This window comes from Pleurodeles waltl, chromosome 1_2 (genome assembly GCF_031143425.1).
Source record: "Pleurodeles waltl isolate 20211129_DDA chromosome 1_2, aPleWal1.hap1.20221129, whole genome shotgun sequence".
Taxonomy (NCBI): domain Eukaryota; kingdom Metazoa; phylum Chordata; class Amphibia; order Caudata; family Salamandridae; genus Pleurodeles; species Pleurodeles waltl.
The window spans coordinates 775,459,679-775,480,810 of record NC_090437.1 but is presented as its reverse complement, the minus strand read 5'-3'; the positions used below and the strand labels follow the sequence as shown (position 1 = coordinate 775,480,810).

The window sequence follows — 21,132 nt, the reverse complement described above, 5'->3', positions numbered from 1 at the left end:
GCGCCCACAAAAGGAAATGGCTCAAAACACCACGTGGACACATCAAAATTATCAAATACAAAACTACCTGTTTTTGCAGGGGGCGCCTGCGTTTTTGGTCCTGGGCTCAGCAACCTTCTAGGGAAACCTACCAAACCCAGACATTTCTGGAAACTAGACACCCGAGGGAGTCCAGTGAGGTGTGACTTGCGTGGATCCCCCAATGTTTTCTTACCCAGAATCCTCAGCAAACCTCAAATTTAGCTAAAAAAGAAAAAAAAACATTTTTCCCACATTTGTGTGTGGGATCACCGCACTGGGACACATTTCATACCACCCAATGTTCCCCTCAGTCTCCCGGTAAAAATGATACCTCATTTGTGTAGGTGGGCAAAGTGCTTGTGAAAGGGAAGAGCCAATAACATGCTGATATTGAAGGGGAACAAAGTGGGTCCAAAAGGGCAGTTTGCAAAAAAACATTTTCAGGCTGACAAGTGCAACAGAATTTTTATCTGTATAGATGAGACAATGCTGGGTGGTAGGAATTTTGTGGATTTCTGCAGATTCCGGAAGGTTCCATCACAAGAATGTGGGAGAAATGTGTGATTTCCAGCAAAGTTGGAGGTTTGCAGGGGATTGTGGGTACAAAAATGGTGCGGGTGCATGTGAAACACACCAGTCTGGAATCACCCAGATGTTTAGTTTTCAGATTTGTCTAGGTCTTGTGGATACATGGCGGCATCCCAAAGTCCATAAAGTGCAGTCCTCGCCATTCCAAGTGGGACGATTTTGAGAGTAAGCCAAGTTCTCATGGCCCAAATGTAAAACTAAAACCCAAAATAATCAAATGCCTTTTTGCTTGCTGTGGGATAAGATGTTTTAGAGTGCGGGGAGAGCTGAAAGACTGTTACCCCCTTCAGTTTAGGTGGGGGCGTAACCAGGCACATACTGGTTGGTAGCCAACACCCCAATATTTTTTGTTTTTTATGAATTCCCTGGCATCTAGTAGACTTTCTGCTCCCCCCGGGTGTAGATCAGGGGTAATTGCCCCATCTGCCCACTAGTGGGCAGAACAACTTTGGCCCCATTTATTTGGGGTGGTGGTACGGCCATACCCCCCACCCTCTTATTTTGGGAAAAAAAACTTCCCTGGCCTCTGGTGGGCTTTCTGCCCCCCCCCCCCCCGGGGTAGATGGGCCTTCCAAAAATAGGCCCATCTGCCCCCAATGGGGGGCAGATATGGCCAACAGTAATGTGCTCCCATGGGGAGAGACCCTTACCCAAGGGGCTGCCTCCCTGAAGAAAACACACGCATACACACACACCAATCCCTGGTGCCTAAGTGGTTTCTGCCCCAATGGAGGCAGATTGGCCTTACAAAAATTGGCAGATCTGCCCCCGGGGGGGGGCAGAAATGGCCTAAAATAAATTTGCCCCCCAAAAAACCCCCCCGGAGCGACCCTTGCCTACGGGGTCGCTCCCCTTGCGTGACGTTGGGCCAAAAAGAAGATCCCTGGTGCCTAGTGCTTTCTGCCCCCTTTGGGGGCAGATTGACCCAAAATTCGCCGATCTGCCCCAAAGGGGGGCAGAAATGGTCTAAATACAATTTGCCCCCGAGGGGAGCGACCCTTGCCTAATGGTTCACTCCCCATCTCTAAAAAAACAAACAAAAAAAAACACCAAAAATTTGCCCTGGCGCCTAGAGGTAAATTTGCCCCCTGCCCCCGGGGAGCGACCCTTGCCTATGGGGTCACTCCCCTTGTGTGACGGCGCAAAAAAAAAAGGATCCCCGGTGCCTAGTGGTTTCTGCCCCACTTGGGGACCTAAAATCGGACGATCTGCCCCCAAAGGGGGCAGAAATGGCCTAAACACAATTGTCTCCTCCAGGGAAACGACCCTTGCCTAAGGGGTCGCTCCCCATCTGTAAAACAAAAACAAAAAAATAAAATCCCCGGTGCCCAGTGGTTTCTGCCCCCCTTGGGGGCAGATTGGCCTAATTAAAATAGGCTGATCTGCCCCCCAGGGGGGCAAAAATGGCCTAAAATAAATTTGCCCCCCAGGGGAACGACCCTTGCCTAAGGGGTCGCTCCCCTTGCGTGAAATTCACAAAAAAAAAACACTCCCAAGTGTCTAGTGGTGTCTGTCCCCCTTGGGGGCAGATTGGCCTCATAAAAATAGGCCAATGGGGCAGAAATGGCCTAACTATAATTTGCTCCCTAGGTGAGCGACCCTTGCCTAAGGGGTCGCTCCACACCTCAAAAATACAAAAAAAACTAAACAAAAAAAAATTATCCCTGGTGTCTAGAGGTTTCTGCCCCACCTGGGGGCAGAAAAGGCCTTAAATAAATTTAAGCGTGATCGGAAGAGAAAAGCTTTGCATTTCTCTTCCGATCACGCTGGAAGCTGATGGAGGAGGCCTCAGTGATGGTCAGAGCGCGATGCACGCTGATGTCACGGGGGAGAGGGAAGGGATTCCCCTCCCATCCACGACTGGGGGGTGTGGAGCCCATGGGCGGAGCACTAGCGCTCCCCCCGTTTCCCGGGTTCAGGACGAGGTGATCTCGTCCAAGGCACACAAACGGTTAAGAAGTATCGAGGTGGGCAAAATAATATTGACTGGAACCCAAAGAAATAAAAAATGAATTCAATCAATCCATTCATCACTTTTTATCTACAAGACAGAAATTGCACATTTTCAAATGCTTTCAGAAGAACAAAAAGCTGAGGAAGACTTCCACAGGAATGTAGCCACAAGAGTAAAGGCTCCATCCTTGGTCTTCTAAAATTCAACATGCAAGAGTTAACCCTGGTTATAGCAGAGTGCAATACATTACATAAAGATTATTAAGGCTTCAACTTTCGCTAATGGCTGAATGGCTAAAATTCAGCGTTCAAAATATATTGTCCAAAGACAGGTGATAAAAAATCTATATAGGTCACAATTCACAAGAGAAATCACAAGCCTAATGAAAGCAGGTGAGTTCAGTATGCAGAAAGCGGGGAATATATTTTGACGGGACATTCTTGGCCTATAAACAATCCAGTGAGATGAAATTCAACAACGCTGGTGGTGACAGGGTAGTAGTTAAAGAAAAGAGTAAATGAACAGAAATTCTAACTTACATCTGAAAAAGCTCTTTATTCTACGTACCATTGAAATAATTACATTTGTTACAGTGCTTATATCGAAGAAAATGTAATGATGAATGTTGCCAAATACACTGAAGAAGAATTGAGATACTTGTGTCCAAAGACTACAAAAGAAGCATGTGAGATACATCAACAGTTAGCCGATGTAGCAGACAAACATGGGATACATTTATAAAAAATCAAACATTTGAAAAGTTGAAAAGTTATAGGTTATATTTTGATGCAAAAGATCTTGAACACTTGACATCTGCGGGAACGAAAACACACCTTAGGGAGTTGCTTCAAGGCATCTAGATGTGGAGAGCATTAGACAAATAGAAAGGCAGATGGGTGAAGAAAAGAGACAACCGAAAAAAGGTCCTACTGCTTCTTCTACAGAAGTACTGCAGGATAGGGAAGCAGTGAAAGTTTTACCAATGAGAGAAATTCCAGGAGGGAATTTTGTACATGTCCCTTGGAGCAGAAGTGACATTTTGTCATTTACAAATGATTACCCCAGGTTGAGGGAGAAACCAGTAGAATAGTACCAGTAGATAGATAGGTTGGTGAAACTTGAAAAATGCCTGTGGGAGGATTTGAACACTCTTTTAGAGATAGTTCTTCCAGTAGATTTATGGATTGAATGCAAGATGAGCATATTCTGGCCAACAAGTGAGACGCCAAGAGATCCAGCAACATATGCACCGTCACATGAAGTAATGAAATATTACTTTAAAGTGACTGAATTTCTGAAATGAAAATTGCGCTGAAAAACACTGACTGACAGCACATAGGACAGCTCAGGAAGCTAAAGAATTAATTCAAGCATACTATGAGAGATTGCTAAAAGCATTTAAACATTACAGTAGAAAAGAAACAATTGAGCCGAAAGACATGATTCATTTTGTGTCCAGATTTGTTGAGGGACTCAGACCAGGAATTAGTCAGATGATTAAGATTCATTTGATTTTCTGGCAAGCCAAACCGATTGATAAGATGCTGCAGTATGCAAAATACTGTAGTTATGAGATTGAATTGAAACAGAAAAAGTTGAAGGAGAAAGCGATGGTGATGCAGATTAAAGCTGCAGAGACAGAGATTCAGGGAAGCTTTCAACCTCAGCAGCAGCAGAGAAATGGCATGTTTTCAGAATCCAGGTACATTTCAGAATAGAGGCAGAGGTTGTGGTGGAATGGGAAGTGCTAATCGTGGTTTGGATTTGAATACAGTAATGATTCAAGGAGCGCAGCAAGGAAAGAGACCGTTACCTTGTCACGCTTGCGGGGGAATAGGGCATTGAAAACAGCAGTGTGATGGTAAATCAGGGAGGTATGATTCAGCAAGTGAATTATGTCAATTCATTTCAAAATGTGAGAGGACCAAGAATGAGAGGTCGAATTCAAGATGTTCATAATCGTGTAAACCCGATGCAAGGCTTTCAATCCATGCAGCCCATGCAAAATGTACAGCCTTTACTAGCAGATGCAGCCACAGGTGCAGATGGTGCCTGCACAACAAATTCAAATGCTTAGACAACAAACTCAGAGACCTCAAGCTCCTATGGATCAGCAGGAGGTGATGCTTTCTCAGATGGTCACAGGTCCCAGTGCGAATCAGAGTAAAAACAGAGTACACCAATTTCCATTATACAGGATGGAATAAACGATGAATGGATGGCTGAGAGTTTGGATGAACAAAAATGTGTCATAGAAGCTTCTTTAGAAGTGGATTAGAAGTGTCCATATGTTAAAGGAAAGGTGAATGGTCACAGAGTTTCATTTTTGGTTGACACTAGAGCTACACACTCGACAGTGAGATCTGCAGAAGTTCCAGATTTGCCCTTATCAGGGAAGACAATTCAGATTGTGGGGGTTGTTAATCAATATTTGACTAACCCAATTACAGAAGCAGTTTTGGTTAAAATTGGCAGTTTTGAGGGTTAGCACAAGTTTGTGGTTTGTGATTTAAGTCCTGTGTCCTTACTGGGAAGGGATTTATTGTGCAAAACAAGATGTTGCATTACCTGTTCAGATGAGGGAATTGAAATTCAAACAAACAGTGATGATGAAGAAGACCTGACACTTACTGTTAACAATGAGTCAGTGTGTGAAGAATTTTCTTTGGTCAGTTTTGTTGAGCCAGTGAAGGAGGAATCACCTTTGATTAGTTTCTTTCCAGTATTTGCAGTGAAAGATCTTTCCTGATGACTTACAGAAAAGTGTTCAGACTTAAGTTTGGGATCTTTCAGGAAAAGACAATGGGTTGATAAAAGGAGTACAGTCAATTAGAGTCATAGATAAGCCCAATGTAGTTTTCCCCACAATTCCCGATGGCAAAAGATGTAATCCAGGGAGTGAGACCATTGAGAGGAGAGTTTGTGGAGAAAGGAATTTTGAAAGAAGTGTTGAACAGCCCTTGTAATTCACCAATAATGGGATTGCGCAAGCCCTGTGGGAAAATTCGACTTCTGCAAGATTTAAGAAAATAAATGATATAGTGGTGAAGTGTTGCCCAGTTGTGCCAAATCCAGCTGTGTTTATGTTTCAGATCCCATGTGACTGCTGAATGGTTCACTGCGGTGGACTTATGTCAAGCATTCTTTGCCATGCCTCTTCACGAGGACAGCAGATATCTCTTTTGTTTTAAATTCCTGAACAAAGTCTACTGTTGTGGTGCAGAATTCCACAAGGCTTTTCAGAGTCACCATCCATTTTCAACCAGATCTTGAAAAAGAATTTGGAATCATTAATGATGCCTAATCAGTCAACATTGGTGCAATACACTGACGATCTGTTAATTGCATCCAAAACAAAAGAAGCGTGTAAATACACTAAAACTGCATTGTTGAATTTCCTGGGAGACAATGGACATAAAGTGTCCCCTGCTAAATTGCAGTACTTTCAGAAAGAGGTGAAATACTTGGGTCATTTGATTTGAGAAGGGAACTAGGAAGATTTCTAGAGAGAGTGTTGCAACTATTTTGGAAATGCCAGCACCAACTACTCAAAAAGATGTGAGGATGTTCTTGGGAATGGTGGGTTACTGCTGCCATGGATCCCAAATTTCGCAGTTCTTTCAAAGCCCTTACAGAAGCTGACTCATAAGGATGTTTCTGATCCTATAATGCTGGATGAGGATTGTAGCAAAGCATTTACTGATTTGAAAGAGTTTGTGTCAAGCTCCGGCTTTAGGTATGCTTGACTACACTAAGCCTTTTCTGTTGTTTTGTTATGAACGTGATGCATGTTCCTTGTCCATTTTGAATCAGACTCATGGTGGTGTGAATCGCCCAGTGGCATATTTTTCATCCACTTCAGATCCGGTCGCAGCAGCTATACCCGGTTGTTTGCAGTCCATTGCAGCAGCTGAGCAGAGCCTCGCTAAGAGCAAGGGTATAGTGATGGGTTATCCCCTTACTATAATGGTACCACATTCAATTGAAATTTTGCTTAACAGGTCCAAAACACAATATCTGACCAGCTCAAGGCTGACCAGATATGAGACAGCAATCTTGAGGTAAGCATTACGAAATGTACAGTGCTTAACCCAGCAACATTACTTCCGAATGAGGAAGCAAACATTGATAAATTGGATGATACTGAACATGATTGTCTGGAAATTGAAGAGTTATGCACAAAACCCAGAGCAGATATTACCTGCCTGGAAGAGAATGACCAAATTATCTTTGTTGATGGTTGCTGCCTGAGAGATAATGTGGGCACATTAAGAGCAGGATATGCAGTATGTATTATCACTGGCATACTGGAAGCTTCATGGCTTCAAGGAGTGTTTTCTGCACAAGTGGCTGAATTTGTGGCTCTTACTAGAGCATACCACATTTCAACTCAATTGAAAGTGACTATTTACACATACAGTCATTATGGATTCAGCAATGTGCATGACTTTGGTCAACTGTGGTCACAGAGAGGTTTCCTGGCTTCTTCAGGTTCACCAATAAGAAATGGTGAAAGAGTTCATGATTTGTTACAATTCAAATTCCTGAAAAGTTTGCTGTCGTAAAATGCAGTGCACATCAGAGATCATAAGATTACGTGTCATTGGGAAATGCATATGTGGATCCAGTCGCAAAGTTTTGCGCATTGAACCGCATATCCTTCAAAGGAGAATGGGAATTGTACCTGAAAATGATGAGATCTATGCAAATTATATGATGCATGTTATTGATAATTTGGAGGAATTAAAAACTCTTCAAGACAATGTCCCAAGGGAAGAGCGTAGAGATTGGTTAAAGTCAAAATGTGTCCAAAGGGACAATGACATCTGAATCTCGGAAGAAGGGAAGGTAGTCTACTGACTCAGATGGCCAGATACTATCATGGTCAAGCTCATGTGGGGAAAGATGCCATGGTTAGGCTATTTAAAGAATTTTGGTTAAATCCAAAATTTAGATAGGTTGCTGAAGCAGTTTGCCACAGCTGTGTTGTCTGCCAGCAGATGAACGTGGGAAAAGGAACAGTTGTCAACATGGGACACAAAGGGATGGCTGGAGGACCATTCAGCAGAATGCAAATTAATTTCACTGAGATGCCTGCATGTGCTGGTTTGAAATATGTGCTGGTGTGTGTGCGCATTTTCAGTCATTGGATTGAGGCTTACCCTACATGGAGAAATGACAGCCTTACAGTGGCAAAGTAACTACTTAGGGAGCTTATACCATGTTTGGTTTTCCAGTCTCTTTAGAATCAGATAAAGAAAGTCACTTCAACAATGAGGTAATTAAGTTGCTATGTTCAGGTTTAAATATTGAGCAGAAGCTTCATTGTATCTACCACCCAGAAGCCTCAGGACTTGTAGAATAAATGAATGGTACTTTGAAGTTGAAATTGTCAAAAATGTGTGCATCCACAAATCTGAAATGGGCAGATGCTATGCCGGTTCTAATGTCAATGAAAAGTGCTCCTGACAAGAAAACAGGACTGTCGCCCCATGAAATCCTCACGGGAAGGGCCATGAGATTACCAGCTGTACCTGCAAATGCTCTTGTGAACATTACAGATATGGTATTGGACTACTGCAAAGGTCTAATTGATGTGGTTCGCTCTTTCTCTCATCAGGTGGAAGCTACCACATTGCAACCGTCCCAAGAGCAAGGACACAGCCTAAAGGCGGGTTACTGGGTGGTTATCCGAATGCACGTGAGAAAATCGTGTTTGCAGCCTCAGTGGAAGGGTCCTTACCAAGTGGTATTGATCACTAACACAACTGTGAAGTGTGCAGGACTTCCGAGCCGGATCCACACGAGCCACACTAGGTAGGTGAACAGTCCAACAGAAGAAGAAGAGCTGTTGAGATTACCACCACCTTAACGTATTCCAGGACAAGACAGAATGACAAACGAGCTGGGGACAGTGCCTGAACAGGCTCCAGTTGACTTGCCCACTCCTGTGTCAGATGAAGTGGAAGGAATCCTAGAAGATGAAGATGAAAAATCAACGTCCTCAAATGAAACAGTAAAAGAACCCATCCAGAGAGAGCAGGAAAGGGAACCGGTCCAGAAAAGACCTGCTCAGGAGGGTGTCCTCAGAAGCAGATGGTCTGATAAACCAGACTGAACAAGTGACTGATCCCAGCGGGAACGGAGTTGAGGAAGATTTAAGCCAAAAAGATTTGACTCCTCCTGAACTGGTTGCGGGAACTTCAAAGGAGAACAATTCGAGTCCAATACTGAAAAGAGCATTAACAAGAGAATCTCTCAAAGGTGATAACTGGCCAGAAACAAGTTCAAAGTCAAAGAAGACAAATCTGGTGCAACCAATACAGGAAGAAGTCGATAACACCAGATGTGAAGATCTAAGTGATGGTGAATCAAGTGATGGTCGAAAATCAAAAAGAAAGAGTTGCCACTCGAAGATACTGTGGTCCTGAATGGGGATATGCAACTATTAATGAATGGCAAGAAGAGTTTTAGAATTTTTGTTTTGACAGAGACATTCCAGGTCTATATTTTGGCACATAAAGAAACTGATGGAGATTTGTTTGAGAAAAATTGAAAATTTGAAAACTAAATGAAAGAGACTTTGTTGAAAAGGAAATATTTTTGATGGAGACTTTGCTAAACTGATTTTCACAAGCTGCTAAACTGATTTTGACAACTTTACCGATTTTTGGCAAAAGGGTCCTGTGTGAATGAAGCTGTGAACATCATTGAAAAAAATAAAAAAGGAGGGGTTGAATTTGAAGACTTGAAAATGTCTGGTTTTTTTTTTGTTTTGATTTTTGCCGCATAGCAATATTTTTGTATTTGCTTTACTTCCTGATTCTTTACACACCATGGGTATCCATACCCAGCAGAACTCTAAAAATAGATGCTGTAAATACATGAGTATTGGTTTGGTGATTGTTTGTGCAATTGTATGCTTGGTATTGATTGTGGGTGTGACTGTCTTTAAGAACGGGACCAAACATACCATAGCTATAGAAACAACTTCTTCAGAATTAGTGCCTACTCCTTGAACAGTAGATTTTTTAAATAGATAAGAAATATTTGCATTCACATGGAGAACTTTCTACTAATGTCCTCTATTGCATGAGTATGTTTATATAATGGATGTGAGCGATTGTTATGTTTGCACACAGATTCCAGCCTCTGTTGATGAGGGAATTGCTTATCACAGTTTACCGCTTACGTATGGCATAATTTGTAGTCTTTTATTAACATGATTCTATAACCAAGGGTATATACAATATTTCTACACTAATGTTGATGTGGTGTTTTCTTTTGTGCCTAGCATTGGGGATCTCAATAAGACAGCTAAGGATAATAACACAGAAATAGTGAAGGGTTTCTTTGAGCCTACATTAACGTTTGGGACAGCATTCGCTCACAGAACAATTTAACCTGTTAACGTTCACCCTCAGGAAAGAGCTTTTTAGATTACGCAGAGGATAGGTGAAGGACGATAAAGAGTAGGGTAAACAGGGGATTTGTTTCACTTAGTCCTGAATTGACTATCCATACACTGACATTACTAAACAAGGGAGACTAACTTTAGAGGTGCAACATGTAGGAAAGCTTTGTATATACAGACCACCATCTAGGGTAGATAAAATATTTGTGGGAACAAGTTAAAGTAGACGTGTATTTGTTTCAGAATAAGTGGACATTTATGCTGAATGGTAAAGACCCACCCGTACCTGGGGTCTATTACATCTGTGGAAAAAATACATATTACAGTCTTCCTAACGGATGGTATGGCACATGTTTTTTGGGGATAGTCTTCCCGAAAATGAACCAACTTGATGACGTGAGTAAATTTCCTAAAATGACTGAATTACAACCAAAGAGAAAAGTGAGAATCAGTTTCTAGCTTTGTAGAAGACATATTTGGAGCAATAATTATTTCAGTGGGAGTTGTTCTGAATTCTATTAAAATTCAACAGTTGTCTACAATTGTGGATAACATGCTGACAAGATATTCAGGAGCCATTTTTCTTTTGGATACAGAAATGGCTGCGGTAGGAGCTAGGACTCTTCAGATCCTCCTTGCGTTAGACATTCTTTTTGCAAAGGAGGGCGGAGTTTGTAAATTGCTTGGTCTGCTTCACTGTTGCTCCTTCATACAGGACAACAGTTAAGAGGTTTGAGGCTTGATTAACAATTTGACAAAAGATTAAACTAAATTAAAAGAACTAACAGAGCTCACTGCTTGGGAAAAAGCTGGCAAAGGAATGACTGCTGTGTAGAACTGGATAGGCAACCTGGGAAAAAGATTGGTAATGAAAATAATACAAGGAGTTTCAATTATTGTGATTTGTCTAATTGGAATATGGGGAATTTGCAAATTGTACAAAGTGATCTAGAGTAGAAGATTTGAAAAGAATCAGAGGAGGGTAGAATTTCAATTGGAAAGATTATATGGAAAAAATTCAAAGAGAAAAAGATTAAATAAAAATGTGAGGGAAACAAAATGTTAGAAAATCAGTGCAATGAAATAAATGTATTTGAGTTGTAAGTGTAATGACAGTCATCAGAAGAGGGATCATGAGCGCAGATATTCTGACATAACTATCTTTTATGTAATCATAATGATGTACTAATATGAGACATGCTTTAAATGAAAAAATAGATGTTAACATGAAAATTGTGCCTTACTTAGTGGCTGCCATCAAGTGAAAGGCCTGCAAGTTTTATAATAACAAACCAACATTGTGATGAGAAAATATTCTGTCTCTTTAAAAATATGTTCTCAGCAAAAATAACTGCTAAAATAATACAAGCATTTCTTGGGGTTCTGCTGTGCAGAGCAAGGCCATAACTAATGTTGAATGTCTGCCAAAACACTGAAAACTGCAACATTGGTAGAATGATTTCATTTCCGCTGTATAACACGTTCTTTGTTTGAATCTCAAACTTGTTTAAAACTTTTTACTAATGAAATGTATTTCTTTCGTTAAGAGTATTTCTTGTTCTCTGCTGGGCCTGAAGCTGAGCAAGGCCACAGCGTGTAGTTATCTGTCTGCCAAGCTGAGCTAAAGTATCAACTGCATGAGATCATCTCCATAGAACTACAAGCTTCTTTTGTTTGAATCATGAGTTTATTCTGTGTTCGTACTAATGAAATGTGTTTCTCTTGAGGGAAAGAACTGATTTTAAAATGTTTCTACTTCTTTGTAACTATCGTCCGGCAGCAGTGTATTTTGGACTGGCTGAACAAAGGCCTCTACTGAACCATTCGAAAGTCTGCTTCAGATGCAACAATATCGTTTGGGCTTACGCAAAAGGAATAGACAGCACATTCAAAGCATTTAAACTAGTATTATGATACTTTAAATGGAATTCTGATGAGTTGATGTATTATGATTGGCTGAAAACTTAATATGGAAAGAGATCATCCAATCACAGGAGTTCAGCAAGTTTATTTTAAAGCTTGAGAAACAGACATTTGGGGTTGATTGCTTCCTGGCTTCCAGAAACTTCACTTTCCATTCTTGTGATCTGTCACTTTGACATTTCATGCTTTGCTAGTCAGTCTACTGACATTCAGGTATTTTATTATTTTTTAGTTATTTCCCATACTCCATGCAATGATGCTGGTGGTTACTTTAGCTCTCAATACTTACAGCATGTAGCTTTTTACTTTGCTGCCAGCCTCAGATAATTAACTTGATGGTTCGGAGAACTTAGAATCCAAATTCTGAACTGTCACACCTTTTCCTGCCCCCCGTCCTGATGCTGCTGCCCCCCCTGATTATGATATAACCTGATTGCTGATTACCTTAAGGAGAGATAAATGTATGAATTTTGTGTATTGTAATTGTCTTTTGTTATACAGGTACCAACTGCTACTATTTTAATACTGCTGCTGTTTTGATAGCGCCATAGTGCAATGATATGCGAGTTTTGAGCACTGACTCCAAGTTGCACTTAGCCTAGCACTACACTGTCACATTAGTGCCCACCAGCTTAATTTTGCCTATTTACTTTATTTTAGAATTAGCCACTGACACGTTAAAAGCTGCAAGTAGTTTTCCATGTTGTACCATGCACACGTTTTTATTCTTTGTGTTTTTCCCACCAAGGGCTTAGGCTGATAAGAATATACTCAGACAGCAGGGACGGTCTTATTTTGAATTGGCACCTTGGGATTGTGGCCAGGTCCCGACATGTTACTTTCAAAGCTGGCCTAAAGCAATTAGCATTTTTTGAATAAGTAAACTTCTGCAGCGAGAGGGATGTTCTAGAATTTTCCTCTCTTGTTTGTTCAAAGTATAGGAGGCCGAGACCAGATGGACCGGGGACAGAGAGTGTTTGCATATCTCAGGCACATCCAGGATGCTGGAGTGTGCCATCCTTCCCGTGAGGATAACTGATATCTCTCTCCTCAATTGATTCTGGGATCTGGCAAACCAATGCTGAATAGGAGGGAGATGAAGCAGTGATGCCCTTTTCTCATGGTGATGCATATTGTTTAATTCATTATTTCCTTTGCATCATATAGATACATATGTTTGCTGTGTATACTGCAGTGGGGATTCATTTGTACATTCTTTCATTTCATAGCTGTGACAATTTTTGAATGTATGCTTTCAGCATGCTATTCTCCTTTTATGAACCTTGTGTAGTGAAATAATAAATGTCTTCTATGGACTAGGAAGCGCATTCCAGAGATTTTTGCCAGTGCATGAGTGTTTTAGCTTGGTCATTAGTGAAGCAAAACACATAGTTAGATGTATTCTAAATTAATGTTACTAAACCTTTTGCATGAAGCCCAACATGCTAATGCTAATTTGAGGTTAGTGGGGTGTTTTTCTCTATGCCTATCATTTGATATTGTTTTATTGCTGAATCAAATTTATCTTATCGCTTTTACACAGATATTCATGTTATTGATTTGTGTTCTAACTATTGAGTTTATTGTTTTATTTGCTTTGTTTAAACTAAGATTCTTCAGGCCAATCCGACAGCCTCTGATGCTTCTTTACTTCCACCATTTGGTGTTGAGAATCATTTTTGTGACCTTAGCATTGTTAATATAGGGAAATAAACATTTTAAATTTATACTAAAAGGTGTGGTTTTTCGTGGCCAAATGGGTCATGGCGCATCGTTTACTAATTCTTTGTTGATGGTTATTCTTGTTTAATATTGTTGTGTTACATGACATATAATCTATATATAATTTAAATGAGTCAAAAGATCCATCGACCTTAAAGCAGCACCCAACCACTTACTATGATGAAATAGATAAGCCAAGGGCGCGCTAACCTGGGCTAGCAATCACCATTCACTGGCAGGCAATAATAACACTCAAATATGATTGAACAGTCAGTGCTTTTTCTTTAGAAAAAGGAAAAGTAAATTTCTCACACAAACTACTAAATAGTACGCACTAATTTACAAACATACATAAGGCTGGTGGAAATACCTTTGGAGATATTAAATTTGGCGCCTAAAGGACCATGACCACCAAATTCACTGTACACTCCCTTCACATACAATACAGCACATAACCATACATGAGGGTTTCAGTTTACATTAGGTCAATGTTGGCCCAGTTCACAATTAGAATCATAATATAATAATAGTTGAATCCATCATTGACTTCAGTAACCATCATTCCCCTCTGCACTTATTAATAGTCAAGCACTGCAATCATGTGCCTGCATTATCAACAATAAAGCATGACAACCCCCTCTGCGTTTATGAGTAATCAATCATTCATTGCAATAAGGTGCTTGCATCATCAAAATTAAACATTGCAACCTATCAAAAATAAAGCTTATTAGCACTGTCATAGCCATTTTGAAAAAACACTTTTAAATAAAGCATTTTCTAACATTATCAGGAATCCGAGTCGTTTTAACCATCTTTATGCCACAGAGCATGCAGCCATACAGTCAGCTCCTAGAGGGTGCTACACTGCACTCAAAGCTGTAGAACTCTTGTTCCTTGTTCCAGCCTGGGGAGGGCTTGAGGGATTAAAGGAAATCCTGGGTTGGTTGTTGTTTTTTAGACCATTCAAGCTTAGAGTCAGTATTAGTTGAAAATGAGTCTAAGGCTTCTTTAAGGAGGAGCTGTGGAGCTCTGAAGCTCCTCCATTCACCTTTTTGTGGTGACCCATGGCAATGGTGCTTCAGTCAATTTCAGCCCCATAGGGTATTATTGGGTGCTCCCTTGGGAGCGTATGTATCAGCAACTCAGGCCACTTGCTTAGATGTGCTGCATGGCATTTCCTTTATGTTTTTTAATTTTCTTTATTTGAAGAGGTACCCTCACATACTCCAACCGTTGGGGGAGCCCACCCCTAGATGCCCGCCGGCTCCCCGCATGGCCAGCATGCCTGCCGGCTCTCCGCATGGCCAGCATTTCCTCTGCTGTCCGTGGCAACCGGAATCACTCCCCTATCCCTACCAGTTTCTGCAGGTGGCTGCCCACTCCCCCAGAGGCAGGCAAAGGGAACGGGACAGGCCCACAACAGATGGAGGGGTGGGGGGAAGTGATGCAGCGCTATCCTATCCTTCTTCTATTGGGCCTCGAGTTGGGATCCCAGGGCCCCCCTCCCTCTCTTGCCTTTGTGGAAGCACAACAGCGCTCCCCCAGCCAGTATGACATTGTGGGCTCGGAATGGGGTCCCTGGTCCCCCAAATCCATGAACCGGTCAGGGGCTGGAATCCCCAGGACATGAAAGTTCTGGGGAGGGGGGCCCCACGCACACTACCCCTGGCCCACCCCGGGGGTTATCCAAGACTCTGCAGAGCAGCTCCACACTCTGTACCCTCATTGGGAGGTACAGGGAGTCAAAGGTCACATCCTTCTCCTGCTCCTATCCTGGGCCCGTGTTTTCTGTATCCTTCCAAGAAGTTGCTTTCTGTTAACAGACCTTTAACTCTTGTTCTTATCTCATCACATGTGCTGTGCATTCAAAGACAGAGGTCAAATGCCAGGTGCCGTCTTCCAAAGGCGCTGGTCTACTAACTCCGAACTCAAAGTGAGAGGATTTATCTGACAATCGTGCTGGCTACTGGGGGACGGAAAGAGCTTTTTTTGTAGCACATGACAACGTTTAAACGAGCTGTGTAAATATTTCAGAATACATCAGAATTATGAATGCACAAATGTAGCACGTTTTATTCCTGAAGTGTGTTGGAAACAAATACGTTAATATGATAAAAACATGGCATTAAACTAGGTTATTCAATTTCCACACATTTTTGTCTGTGCACTGTACAGTTCTTTAGTAAAACTGTATATCTGTGCAAATGTGATGGTCATTTCAATTCAAATGTGTTGTCTGTAATGGCAGACAATGAATACTCCACTCTACACCATTCCATACCATACCATAGCACTCTGCATCACTCCACTCTGCACCGCTGCATGCCACGCATCCCTACTCTACCCTGTGCCACTCTACTCCATGCCAATGCACTCTGCACCACTGCACTCTTTGCACTGCACTCTACAACACTCTAGTCTACGCCACACCAATCTAATCTGCACAACACCACTCTACGCCAATTGTACTCTATGCCACTCTGCAACACTGCGCTTTATGCCAATGCACTCTGTGCCAACACACTTTACAAAGTAACAGTCAAATCTATGACTCTGTATTCTATCCCAATCCACTGTACGCCACCTTAATCTACTCTGCACCACTGAACTCTATGCCACTGCACTGAAGACCATTTCACTCTATGCCACTTAACGCAACTGTACTCTTCTTTGAAACAATCTGCTCTATGCCATTCTACTTCACGCCACTCTACTCTTAACCACTGCACTCTACTTTGCAACACTGCACTCTCCGCCAATGAACTCTACACCACTCTACTGTGCACTACTCCACTGCACTCTATGGCACTATACACCACTTTACGCTACTCTACTCTTCACCACTTTATGCCACTGCATATGCCACTCGACTTTACTCTGTCCCACCTCTCTCTGCATCACTCAACTCTACACCACTCCACTGTCCCACTCCACGCCACTCCTCCCTACTATGCACCACTCTAATCCACACCATTGCATTCTATGACGCTGCATTGAATGCCACTGAATTCAATGCACTGCACTTTACACCACCATACTCTGCTTCACTCTACGCCCATGCACTCTACAACAGTGCACTCTACTGCACACTATGCCACTCCAATACATGATACACTCTGCCACCACACAAAACTCTACTCCGCTCTTCGCCATTCCACTCTACGATACGCCATACCACTCTCCTCTATGCCACTAACGTTTAGCCATGCTGAACAACAGCCACACTGGCGAACAACACGGCTATAACACATTGCCAAAACTAACATAGGGGAGACCTATTGGTTTGTCAATGCTTAATATTCCTCTGGGGCTTCTCTCCTCCTTTGCACAGAAGTCCAGTTCTTCCCCAAACTAATCATCCGGGCCATAAGGAAACCAGCTTCCGTGGACCTGGAGAAGAGTCCCACTGGTCCTGATGACAAATATTGTGAGAGCTCTTGGTCCAGATGATTGTCATGGGGTTCCTCCTACCAGAGGTCTACACCTGCTGCCTCCAATTCCAGTGTCCAGCAGAAAAATACACCCAAGACAGAACTTTCCCCCCTTGCGTAACACCTTTTAAATGGGGACGAAAGGCTCTAAAAGCAAGGCACCCATGGCCTATCCTGGGGTGCCATATCACCTCTCCTCCCCACCCCTCATGCGCCACATGCTGGGACACTTCAAAATGGTGTCACTCAAGAGACACTAGTCAAATCTCCTCTGGGGCCTCAGCTCAGCCCCTCATTGAAATCAATGCCAGTGCCTTTCTCACCAAATCCTCAAGGAAGTCACCTTCTGTCTTGTCTCCAGAGGTCTATGCTCTCTCCTTTGTTCAGTGGCTTGAGCTGGCCCAGTACTGGTACAGTGAGGCAGCTGATTGATTGATGCAGAACTCTCATTCCTACCCCTTTTCCCCCTTCAGGAGCTCAGTGAAGCACTGTTCATTGCTCCCTTTGTGTGGGAAGGCCTTTGTTCCAGCTGCTGGAGAGAAATATAATTAACGTGGCACAGCAGGGTGACAAAAAGCCTGGGCACTGATCCTGAGCTAAGCCAGAGCTTAGTTATGACAACTTAAAATGACCTATAAACTGTAACTGTACATATATCTCTTTGAACTCTCATATTTTGGTTTGGCATACAGATTCCACCCTAGTTCGATACTCACTGGTCTCTATAGGCTACAGAGAAGTCAGACTGCACTCTAAGGCAGCCTTCCTCATAGGAGTATAATGGAGTGTCACTGCAGACAAGACAGCAAACCACACTGGCTTTTCCTATGAAGGTACACTAACATTATGAGGTCAACCCCAGGACAATATTCAATCCTGCAGATTCCCCTCTGCGCCAGGCTACCTGTGTGCATTTCCCAGGCTGCGCATTACAGGAGTTTCACATGTGCAGCCCCAACCCGTGTTCATGTGTAATCAGCCAAGTGCCCCCACACTTGCTGCGTCACGGCAGCCTTATCTTAAAAGGCAGACACGGGCGGTAAACATACACAATGCATTTACCGCGAGTCACCCAAAGTAAAAAAAAAAGAAAAAAAAAAAGAAAAATTATCAATAAGCAAAAATACAAGTGGATTTGATGGGCAGAACCCACTGTCTCACACAACTCCAAAGTCCTTGGGGGGTACCCCTACTTCTCTTTCTAAATTCACCTGAAGGTCATGGATAGTCGTTTTTCAAAGTCTCCAGACCTGTCCTGATCAAACATCACATTACTTCCCTCCTTCATAATGTACAAATGTATATAACCAGCACTTCCACACCGAGGTGTGGGATCTAAGACATTGGCGAGTCTCTCTTTTGAGCACGTAGTTCTGCTATGCCACCAAACACTGCACCCTCGTTTTCCAGCACTGAGTGACACGCTCCAGATAGTAAAGTTCCCATGTACCTGGTGCTACACAAGACCTCTATTCATTGCCTTGACCCCAGCACTAGCAGGAGCCACGTCACTTCTGGTAACTCCAGGCTTAGTACCATAAACTATGCAGAATGCATTCAACTAGAGCTCTTAGACCATGTTCTGTCCTCAAACTCGGTCAGAACTCATACGCTCACAAGATTTCTTGCTCGTTTCACAGTGCACATCTTTCTAGTGACAAAGGCAGAGCTCGTGCCACTGGACATAGCAGTGATTGGGCCCATTAGTTAAGTATGAGCCCAGCACATGACACTTTAATTCAAATGAAGCGATATGCAACTGTTGCAGCGCACTAGCACCAACCATGCAAAAAAATCCTCCAAAGGCATAGCCTGCCTGGGCCCCAGTCACCTTAACTGGGAAATTATGCTATGCACTCACCAACGCTTCTCTTTCCGAATGAATGTTCTACTACCTAAAGTTCCAGGAGCCTTTTCAAAGTTATGCTTACTGTCAAAAAGATTTCATGCAGTCTTTGCTTTATTTTCATAACACTGTCCTTATACCACTGTTTCTATATCACTGTTCTCAAGCTCAGGCCTATGGACTGTGAAGCACGTCTCAGTTTATAACTTCCCTCAGCTGGCTCGGTGGCCTTGCCAGATCTTGCATACCTTTCTTACTGGAGTCCTCCTTTCCAGCAGCTAAACCTGACACTACCTGCCGGTCAATTTGAAGGTGGGCAGCCTCAGACCTGTTCTCCAAGGTTCCAGGGTTCGAACCATCATCACACAAGCATCCTCATCTGTCTGGACCAGTTCCAAATTGCTACAAGAATGTTGGTGCATTTTCACACAGGTTTCAAAGAAACTGTTGCCAAAATGTTGCAGCAGGAAGGCAGGCTCATTGTACAAGAGTCTAGAGCCACTCAAGTAGGAGTTCTTTATTTCATGTAAGGCCCTTAGATCACGTCAAAAGCAGGTAGATTTGGTCAGAACTTCCGCTCCAGACCCTACAGCAACATTGTATTACATTATTCACCATCAGCATTCCAAAATCTGACCAGTTCAAAAATATACAGGAAAGGGGAAGCACTGGATACTACATCTGCCAAACTATGTCCTTTATGCCCACTGACAGGCACTGTGAGAAACTTGCACCGCCTTCTGCCTCAACTTCAGAGCTCTCAATTGTGCGCCCGCACAACCCACCACTCCCAACCTGCTTTCACTCAGCAACTCAGTTCAAAATATACACTACATGAGAATCGTATAAAACACTGAAAGACATCTTTAAAAAAACACTCAGGGAATGGAAGATGATGTAAAACATGGGAAATGTAAACAAGGATTCCATCACTAACATCGAGTATAAAGTCCTTACAGTTATAGTTGAAAAACAGATTAGTGTTTTTTTTGTCAGTAAAGTTATGGAGATGAATCGAGAGCCCAATAGGGTCCCACTTTAGTCAGTACAAGAAGGATCTCAAGACCTGGCTCTTCAACTGACCGGCACCCTTACAACAGCGCCTTCCGACCCCATGGGTGATAAGCTATGATATACAAATAACAAATTGATGGACTGAAACCCTGGCTGTGCCCAGCATCAATGGGTTTGACATTTCATAAGCATTTTTTTTAATACATACAGCGCGAACTCGACTCAAAGCTATTGAAAAGTTTCACATTAGCACCACTTATGTTACACAATGCCACCTTTATAAAAAATAAAAATGTAAGCACGGTGAGAGTAAGCGAGTTGTCCGAAATCACGACGCTGAGACTGAAACCTAGGGCCAGATGTATCAAAGGGGTTTTCCCATTCTGTGTCAATGGGAAAATGTGTTCGTCATATGGCCCCTAGCTCCTCATTTCCAAAGTGGGCAGCTCAAGGTACTGCCACATCCTCTCCCTAAATAATAAAGGAGTTGTGCCAGACCATATATAGACCTATGGTATGTAGCGTTGGGCCACTACAGAAGGGCACGGAAGTGTAAAAATACAAACTGGAGTTCTTATATGGGGTCAGGGTGCAGTAAGCAGCATAGCTGTAGACAAGCATGCCAGCAGTGAAAGAGGGGTGAGAGTAACAACGCTAAATGTACACTGCACATACACCACGTGGAAGTGAGCATGACCTCAGCATGTTCTTAAAACAGCGCGCTACTCTAACACGCAACGTCACAAAGACAGCGTACATACCATGATCACGATAAGTTGGTATCTCGTGTGCTTCCTGTTTTACAATCGACCCTCTACTCGGTTATTAACTTTCCTTTGAAAAACAGAACCAGAGTCAACTCTGCGTGATGACGTTTGCCTAAACGAGCCCTGGGAACGGAGCGACACTACATTACAGCACATGCGCAATGGTTATTTAAAACACTAGACCGTAAGCCTTTAACAGTAGGAGCGTGCTTCGTGGTCCACGTCGTTTATTAAAAAATATTACTGACTTTGTAGCAGGGATATTAATCTTTGTACGTTTTTTGTCCCTCGGAAATGAACGTGAAATATATAAGAACGGTTCTTGGCTGTACTTTGTGTATCCTTTTTGCAGTATTTCACCCCCTTGCCAGTTAGCAAAGGATGCACAGCTATAACTCAATATTTGTATGCATGTCAGGTCATGAACCTCATTCAGCACGTTGAGGGAGGCA

At 42.6% G+C, this 21,132-nt stretch overlaps 1 protein-coding gene across 1 annotated transcript in view; it reads right to left on the bottom strand.

Moving 5' to 3' along the window:
• TMA16 (translation machinery associated 16 homolog) overlaps window positions 1-20,804 on the bottom strand; it is a 93,645-nt gene extending 72,841 nt beyond the window's left edge. The window contains exon 1 of the mRNA XM_069243817.1: window positions 20,675-20,804. Coding sequence (XP_069099918.1) covers window positions 20,675-20,677 — 3 coding nt within the window. The 5' untranslated portion in view covers window positions 20,678-20,804. The remainder of the gene's footprint in view (window positions 1-20,674) is intronic.
• Window positions 20,805-21,132: the final 328 nt, after the last annotated feature.